General features: G+C 52.0%; 1 protein-coding gene across 1 annotated transcript; it reads right to left on the bottom strand.

Moving 5' to 3' along the window:
- Nucleotides 1–3,078: 3,078 nt before the first annotated feature.
- On the bottom strand, nt 3,079–8,232 carry LOC100603060 (CMRF35-like molecule 2). The gene is given in 4 exon segments (XM_030827082.1): nt 3,079–3,199; nt 4,353–4,461; nt 7,831–8,079; nt 8,082–8,232. Coding segments are annotated over 4 exon segments (630 nt in total).
- Nucleotides 8,233–9,121: the final 889 nt, after the last annotated feature.

Below are 9,121 nucleotides of genomic sequence, written 5' to 3'. Positions count from 1 at the left end.
GGAGTGCCTCACTTCTGTGCCCCCACAGAGCACTGTGCAGAACCCTGACACAAATTCTAACACACTGTATCGCTATTGTTAGTCTACATCTTAATCTTCCCTTCTAAAGGAGTAGGGACTCTGCATAGTTTAAGTCCTTATCTGTAATGCCCAGAACGATGCACCATAGACACACAATAAAAGTTTATTGAATGAATGAGTAAATAAAGGGAAAAAAGAAAGGAAGAATAGAGGAAAAAAAGGGAGTAAGGGAGAATGGAAAATTCAAAGCATGGAGAAGCCACTGTTTCTTTCTCCTGAACCTGCTGTCTGCCATCTGTCTACTCTTTCTTAACTCTTCCCTTCTGGCTTCTGCTCTCATTGCTCTGTTGATCTGCTCTTCTGAACTTCATTAGTGACCTTGTGAATGATAAGTTCAATAGCCTCCTCTCAATCCCGGTCCTCCTCCACCTCTCTAGCTCTGCTCTCCTCCTTGAAACATTTATGGCTCTTGATTTCTCATCTTCCACCTGTTTGTTTCTGCTCCAGCACCTTGATCAATGTCTCTTCCTCTTACCCTTTGTCTTTAAATGTAGGTGCCCCGAGGACTCTGTCCTTGGTTCTGAACTCTTCCCTCCATGCTTTCACTTCTTCCTGGGCTCCAGTTAATCTCTCTACATACATTCCTTTCCAGCCCTCAACACTCTGCTAACCCAGATCTCTAGCTATCTGTTAGACCTCTCTGCCTGATAATTCCAAACACACAGAAAACTAAGCTCTGCATCATCCAAGCCTGCTCTTGACTTTCCTACTTCTGTCAATGATGCCCCATTCCTCTGGTTTTCCAGACTTGAGACTCCGGACTCCCAGATTCTTCCTTTCAGACTTTGCTACATCTGCTAGGTAAGTCCTCCTAAAACACATCTGCAATCCCATCTTGATCTGCTCAAATCCATCCCACCATAGCTAATCAAAATTTAAGTAAGAGTTGAGTCCTAAGCCTCTGAACCTGCCGCCACCTGAGTTCTTCTAGGTTAGTTCCATCTGGCCTGCCACGGGAAAATTTCACTCCATTGGAATCTTAGACACATCCTGCCATGAGCATCTGTATGTGAACAGTACAGTCCATTTGCTGATAGGTCTTCTATGAGTGACTATTGTTACAAAGATTATTTCCCACCTCTCTGCTTTCACTTATGCTGTTTCTCTGTCCTCTCTCTCCCTGTTGCTCCATCCCTGCCCCGCTGAAATCCTATACCTCCTTCAACATCACATATGAGTTGTGGGGTGGGGGGAGGGGGGAGGGACAGCATTAGGAGATATACCTAATGCTAAATGACGAGTTAATGGGTGCAGCAAAACAACATGGCACATGGATACATATGTAACAAACGTGCACATTGTGCACATGTACCCTAAAACCTAAAGTATAATAATAAAAAATAAATAAATAAAAAACATCACATATGAATGTCACCTTCTTTCCCTGACCTGGCCAATTTGGCATGATATTCTTCTCACCAACCCCCTGACATCAGGAAGCATCTCCTGTGGCTCTAGAGTTCTTCCTATGCTGTAATGACCTGGGAGCTTATCCTTCTCATAAAATGAATCATAAGCTCCTTTCTTGCTCATCATCATATTTCCTGGGTTAGTATAATTAATATGGGCCTTATTAGATTGATTTTCTCTTTCAGCATGAGTCATGGGCCAGCCCCATCTTTCCCCGAGTCACCATGCATGATGGAGCTGGGAGCCCCACCAGAGCTCAAGCTCAGAGCACAGCAGCTCTTCCTGAGCACTCGGCACTCAGAGGGACACTCCATGTGCTCTGGACACTGGCATCACTAGCTCAGGATGAACTTGGGCCTGGGGGCAGAGGGAGAGCACTGGTCCAGATGCAGGTAGCAAGTGGAGATGGTGATGCCTGCTTGTGGCAGACTGTGGGAGTCCTCCCCACAAACTTTAGGGAGACGGAGTAATTGACAAACATTCAAAAAACCAACTGAGCTCGTTCCTGAGCCAGGGGTCCCCAGTAGTGATGATGGCATTGTGCACTTCAAGTGTGGACAAGTATCTGTGCCCTCCATCCTGTCTTTGAAAACCGATATCTGCTCTGCCTGTGGAAAAGGTTAATTGCTAACAGGTGGTCTCAGCCAGACTTCTAAAGTGGACAGAACTGACTCTGTTGACCCTGTGCATTGGACACCTCCAGGTGGGGAATTCCAGGAGTGATATTAGCGGCACCCACCAGCTCCTTCTCCCATTACTCTTTCAACTCGCCCCAGAACTTTGACCTGGAGCAGCTCATCCATGGCCCACCCAGGCAGAGATGTTCTGAGCCCAGCCACACACTGCCTGGTTACAGGGAGAGAAGGGGCCTTAAAGCCAGGGAGACTCAAGGGGCGTCAGAAGAGGAGAGGAGCCCTGAGTGCATGGGACACTGGGCAATTGCATGAGAAAGCTCTGCTGGGACCAAGCTCCCTTGGGGTTGTCCCAGAGAAGGGATGGAGCTCTGTGAGCCTAAAGGCTGGGGCTGTGAGGGGCGTGTCCTCAGGGAGCCTCCTGTCTGCAGGAAGGAGGTAGTTATTGCCCTGGGGGAAACTGGTCTGAGAAGCATTGACATATTTGTGCCAAGAAGAATGAAGGGCCAGGCTCCTCCACAAAACTTTTTCCCTCCCTTCCTCCCTCCTTCTCTCTCTCTCCCTCTCTCTCTCTCTCTCTGAGACAGGGTCTCTCTATGTTGCCCAGGCTGGCCTGGAACTATTGGGTTCAAGCGATCCCCCTGCCTCAGCCTCCTGAGCTGGGATTATAGGCACTCACTATGGTGCCCAGCCAACTTCCAGGGAATTCTTGCCCTTGGGAAGTGGGCATGAGGGCAGGGAGGCAGGGGACTGGGGAGGAGAAAGTAGGACCCCCAAGCTCCACATTGAGAACTCCAGAGGAGTGTCCTCTAAGAGCCAGGACCCTCCTTTGAGGCACAGGAACAATAAATCCCTCTGGAGTCCACAGGTCTCTCGCATCCAGTCTGAAAGGTTGACTCCCTGCACAGGGCACTCCTGGGGACAAGGCTCTGCAGGGCTTTGGGTCAGCCTGGCTCTATCTTCCAGCAGGAGCCCACTGAGGCCTGTTCACCCAGAAGACAGCACCCAGCATGCTCAGGAGCAGGGGCAGCTTCAGAAGGACCACAAGCAGGAAGTGAGGGCTGCTGAGCCGGAACCTGTGGGGGACGTGGTGAAAATGAGCCACTTCCCCGGGAGAAACCCCAGGACCCTTCTCTCCCCACTTCTCCCTATGCTGTGACTCTGGAGCCCAAATAACCCAGGAGCAGCTGGGGAAAGGACCTACACCCGGCTAGCCCCTTCTGTGGCCCCCATCCCTCCTTCTCCCTCCATCAAGGACTGCCCGGGGGGTCTCATCAAGGAGAGGTGATGGAGTGAAGAGAGAAGAGGGACCCACTTCCAGGAGCGCCCTCCACAGCACCCTCTCTGTCCCTGTCCCACTCACAGCCTCCACTTTATCAACTGACTTCTTAAAACCAGTCCCCACTCTCACTTTTTTTACTTTCTGAGACAGAGTCTCACTCTGTCACCCAGGCTGGAGTGCAGTGGCGCAATCATGGCTCACTGCAGCCCTGACTTCCTGGGCTCAAGTGATTCTCCCACCTCAGCCTCCTGAGTAGCTGGGACTACAGGCGCACCACCACACCTGGCTAATTTTGTATTTTGTAGTAGAGAAAGGGTTTCACCATGTTGCCCAGGCTGGTCTCAATCTCCCGGACTCAAGTGATCCACCCTCCTCGGCCTCCCAAAGTGTTGGGATTGCAGGCATGAGCCACCGCGCCCGGCCACCACTCTCACTGTTCCACTCCAGCTCCTTGTTCCCTCCCCTCAGGGTCTGGCAGCAATATCACAGCCCTTTCTGAGTATCTTTGGGAGAAGAGAGAGAACTGATTCAAACCCCAGCCTGGAGCTGGCCCATCTCCCCACAGACCCCACAGACAGCTCCTGGTGGCAAAATCCCCAGCTGAGCAAAGACCTTTGAAAGGGGCCACAGAACGGGGACCTCAAGTCCAGAGCTGGATGGGGAAGGAGACAGGAAGGAGTGGGGAAAGGAGGAGGGGCTGCACGTCCACCTGAACTCAACCTTCGACCTGAGTCCCCGTAGCTGCCCCATAGGGAAAGGCGTTCACAGCACAAGTGATATTTCCCACTCAGCATCCACATGCAGCCTCAGAGAGTATGAGAATCAGGACCAGAGATGGAGAGAAACAGCAGACAGTGAAGATCTCAGGTCACGGTGCGCCACCCCCAGCCCCCCAGCTTCCATCCCAGGGTTGCTCCCTCCATGGCCTCCAGGCCCTGGGTGCTTACCCTGAATTTTGGGTCAACACCTCCCCGGTGCTGAGGTTTCACCCAGGTTTCACCACCAGAAAGATGGGAGGTGTGGCTGGACGTGTGGTCCTCCTTGGGGTTGTAGTTGCTGTTGGAGATGAAAGTGATGCATCAGGCTGTGCCTGGGATCCCAGCCATGCACAGAGCACCCATATGGATGTCACACAGAATCATCCACTCACAGAAGAGGCTGGAAAGATCCTCTGAAGCCAGATCCAGGCCACCTTCTGGGTGAAACCCCTCAGGGACAAAAGGAGCCCTTATCAGAACCAGCCATGAGAGTCCCCTCCGATAAGTGCCAAGTCTTTCTCTGCATCTCAGAGAAAGACTCTTACCACTCTGCCCACTCTGCCCTCATCCCACTCTGCCTGGGGTGAGGGCAGGGGCCTCTCTGGGCTTCCACAGCCAGATGTGGAGTTCCAAGAGGAGGAGGGGAAGGAGGAGTCTAAAGGAAGATGACTCAGCCTGCGGCCCAAGAAGCCTCGTAGAGACCATGAGAGGGGGCTCTGAGCACCCTTCATGTGGACACTCTTTTTTTTTTTTTTTTTGAGATGGAGTTTCACTCTTGTTGCCCAGGTTGGTTGGGGTGCAATGGCACTATCTCAGCTCACCACAACCTCCACCCAGCCTCCCAAGTAGCTGGGATTGCAGGCATGTGCCACCACACTTGGCTAATTTTGTATTTTTAGTAGAGATGGGGTTTCTCCATGTTGATCAGGCTGGTCTTGAACTCCTGACCTCAGGTGATCTGCCCGCCTTGGCTTCCCAAGGTGCTGGGATTACAGGCATGAACCACCGCGCTCAGCCCATGTGGAAAGGCCACTGTAGGCCACCTCTAGGGAGGGGATAGGTTGACACTCGGCTCCTCCTAAGGACTTCAGGTGACCACCAGACTATTGACATAGTCTACTCCCTCATTGCCACTGGACCCCCAACTCATGATCTCCCTAAAGCAGTTGTCCTGGAGGCTCAGCCCTTCACCGGTGCCCGACACAGGCTCGGTGTGATCCGATAAGTGGCGTTCGACCTCTCTGTTGCTGGAGATTCGTTGATGGATGTGCCATGAGCCCCACCCCATTGGAGGGGCAGAGACACATAAACAGACGGACTCACTTCCGCTGGAAGCGGTCCTGGGAAGGGGCCCCAGCAGGTGCAACGGGAGCACAGGGGAGGAGCCTGATCCACCCCTAGGCCAGCAGGGAGGGAAACATGGGCGGCACTTGGCAGAGGCAAATGCCGGACCATGGGATGATTTTGGGAAGTGAGAGACATGATAGAGTGTGAGTGTAAGGACAGGAGATGGTGTGGATAGCTAAGGGGCAGGGGGAAGGGGAATTTGGTTCAAGAGGGATGGGGAGGCAGAAAACCACAGGACAAGGAGCCAGCCCCAGGAGGATCACCCTTGGACAGGATGGGCAAGCCTGTCCTCAACCTGAAGGGGAAAGGGGAAGAATGAGTGTAGATTGCATGAAAGTTTGCAAGTGGAGAAGGAAAGAAACTGATGTCCTGTGTGTTCTCAGGAAGGTAGATGTATGGGAGAGTAATGTTGGAAACTCTTAACTTCTACTGGCAGCCACAGGCACCATTTTCTCACTTTTTTTTCCCCAGCAGTGCTAGAGCAGGTGGATTTTAGACAGGGCGACCAACTTTCCCAGGACTTTTCTAGCCTTAGCACTGAAAATCCCACATTCAGGAGACCCCTTAGTCCTGGGCAAACTGGGACGATTAGTGACCTTTATTTTAGGACTGATCCAGGAATGAGGGTTTTGTCAGGTAGATAAGGAAATGGAATATGGGAGTTACGAGTGCTGCTAAGAGAAGAAAATGTCAGGCTGGGCATGGTATCTCAGTCCTATAGTCCCAGCACCTTGGGAGGCCAAAGCGGGTGGATGACTTGAGGTCAGGAGTTTGAGACCTGTCTGGGCAATGTGAGAAGACCCTGTCTCTACTAAAAAATACAAAATTAGCCAGGCATGATAGTGCACACCTGAAGTACCAGCTACTCAGGAGGCTGAGGTGGGAGGATCACTTGAGCCCAGGAGGCGGAGGTTGCAGTGAGCCGAGATTGCTCCACAGCACTCCAGCCTGGGCAACAGAGTGAGACCATGTCTCAAAAAAAGAAAAAAGAGGCTGGGCGCGGTGGCTCACGCTTGTAATCCCAGCACTTTGGGAGGCCGAGGTGGGCGGATCACGAGGTCAGGAGATCGAGACCACGGTGAAACCCCGTCTCTACTAAAAATACAAAAAATTAGCCGGGCGTGGTGGCGGGCGCCTGTAGTCCCAGCTACTCGGAGAGGCTGAGGCAGGAGAATGGCATGAACCCGGGAGGTGGAGCTTGCAGTGAGCTGAGATTGCGCCACTGCACTCCAGCCTGGGCGACAGAGCGAGACTCCGTCTCAAAAAAAAAAAAAAAAAAAAAAAAAAAAAAAAGGAAAAAGAAAATGTGATCTATTGCAGGGGCTCAAAGTCGTCTAGGAAGGAAATTAGGTCAGAACAGGAGTGATGGAGGCAATAAATTGGGGGAAATGGAGGGAAGGATCAGAAGACAGGAGGTCACTGTGAGGTTGAGAATAGGAACAGTGACATGAGGATGGGGGAGAGCTGATTGATGAAAAGTTGTCAGAAAATAGAATGTCTGAGTGTAAGACTCTGGGCAGTGACCAGGTTGGGTGATGACAAGCTCTGAGATGTTTCCATGGGGTGCAGTTCTGAAGAGAGTAGAAAATAAAGGACACCAAGGTTGAGAATGTCAAGGAACCCAAGGCAAGATTGCCAAGTTATTCATTAAAACCTGCCAAGATAATGGCAGAGGTTGGAGTGGAGGCGCTGGCAGGTCTCTGCTGAATGAGGCAGAGCAGCCTGGAAGCTGATGGTCGGCCTTGTCGAGCACAGGTAGAGGGTGGGCCTGGCCATCTGGCACAGCATTTAAAGGAAGCAGATGGAAAGTCATAGGGCGGAAGTTGTGATGGAGGCAGGAAGAATCGGGACACGGCTCCATGGCCCTCTAGCATAGGGGGAGTAAGAGAAAGAGTAGCTTCCACTCAAGAAGCTATTAAACAGGAAGGTCTTCCCAAGCAAGACATATTTCAAAACAACATGGTAGGGGGATGTTCTGTGAGGAGGCTGCAAATGTACAGGAGTGTTTCTTCTTTGGTACAGGCTTCCCAAAGGGCACAGTGGAAACAGCTTTGGCTCAGCATGAAGGGGCCTCCTCCATGCTGGATAATGGGGTGAGGCCCAGGCCCTATGGGAGTGACGGCACGTGAGCTGTGCACCCCCCAGCCCACCCAAGGCTGAAGGATCAGCTGCCTCTCTCCATGCCCATGCCATAGGCTCCTCCCAACACCACTGTGACTGAGGACAAGACTTGGAGGCACACTTCAGTGTGCCGCCCACCCTTGTTCCCTTGTCCAGTCGCACCCCAAAGCCCTGCTGCCGAAGTGAGGGGAGCTCTTACCTGGGGAAACATACACCCTAACCAGGGCCGAGGGATCACGTGACCACGAATCCAGGATCCACACTGTCTGAATTTCGCACCAGTAAGATCCAGCATCGTCTTCATTGAGGTTCTGCATGGTCACAGTGAAGGCAAGAGCCTCCGGGTGGTCTCTGATGGACACGCGGCCATTCCTCTCCACCTTCTCTTCTCCCTTGGTCTCCACAATGCTCTCACATGACGTGTCGTACTGTCCTCGGCACCAGTATTATATCCCTTGTACATGCTCTCATACTGACACCACACTCTCAGAGAGCCCCCCGTGCTGCCAGTCACAGAGCTGGGGCCTGTCAGAGACAAACAGCCTGGAAAACACAAGCCCGAGTTCCAGGTCTCCATCCAGATGGCCCCATCAGCAGCCATCTGTCTGAAGCTTAAGGGGAGGTTGCCAGGGAGACCTGGGTGTTTCCTGGGAGGGGGAGCTGGAGGAATACCTGAGCTTAGGACCTAAGCCAAAGAGTCCCTGTGAAAGCAGAAACCTGTCCCCTGTGAGAGCAGAGACACCAAGTCACAGCACAGGGGACCCAGCACTTGGAGCCCAAAGCTGGAAGTGGGAGCAGATTGGAGCTGGGCATCCCATCTTGTCCTGGGCCCTTCAGCCTCTGCCAGGCATGAGATTTGGTCATATACAAGATCACTTCCCTTTGGAGTGAGACCCATATATTCTGGGGTCTTCTGCAACTCAGGCTTATTCTTTAAAAGCACAACTTGCGGTTTCCTTCACTTTCAGAGTGTTCTTGTGGGAGGAAAAATACTCTCCGGCTCTGATCTTAACCACTCTCCAGAAAGAATCAGCATGGCACTGGGAAGAGGGGTTTTCCCCAGAGGAAGCCCTGATAAGTTTCTTTACCTGAATTTGGGACACAAGATGACCCTCCCCCATAATGGTCCCCAGGTCTTGGGTGTCAGAAGTCACCATGCATTCAGAGGAAAGAGGGAAGCTGCTCTCTGTAACCAAATGAGGTGATTTGGGTCCTGGGGGGAAAGTGGGGTTTAGAATCTAGGAGGCAAAGTGTGAGAAGTTGATACGGAAGGAAAGAGAAGGGAAAAGAAAGGCTGTAGGTAGGCAGAAGTTCAGGCATTATGGGATGTGATGCTCAGCAGAGCCCCCCAATATCTTAAGCAAGTACTGAAAAACTGACAAGAGACTTTGTTTGAACTTGAGTGTATGTGCATGTGCACGTTTGTGTGGGTGTGACAGAGAGGGAGAGAAAGAGAACAGTGATGAGGCTGAGCTTTGCACACCCTCAGA

Source organism: Nomascus leucogenys, chromosome 14, assembly GCF_006542625.1.
Source record: "Nomascus leucogenys isolate Asia chromosome 14, Asia_NLE_v1, whole genome shotgun sequence".
NCBI lineage: Eukaryota > Metazoa > Chordata > Mammalia > Primates > Hylobatidae > Nomascus > Nomascus leucogenys.
The sequence above is the reverse complement of the archived record's forward strand: the minus strand, read 5'-3'. Positions and strand labels throughout refer to the sequence as shown.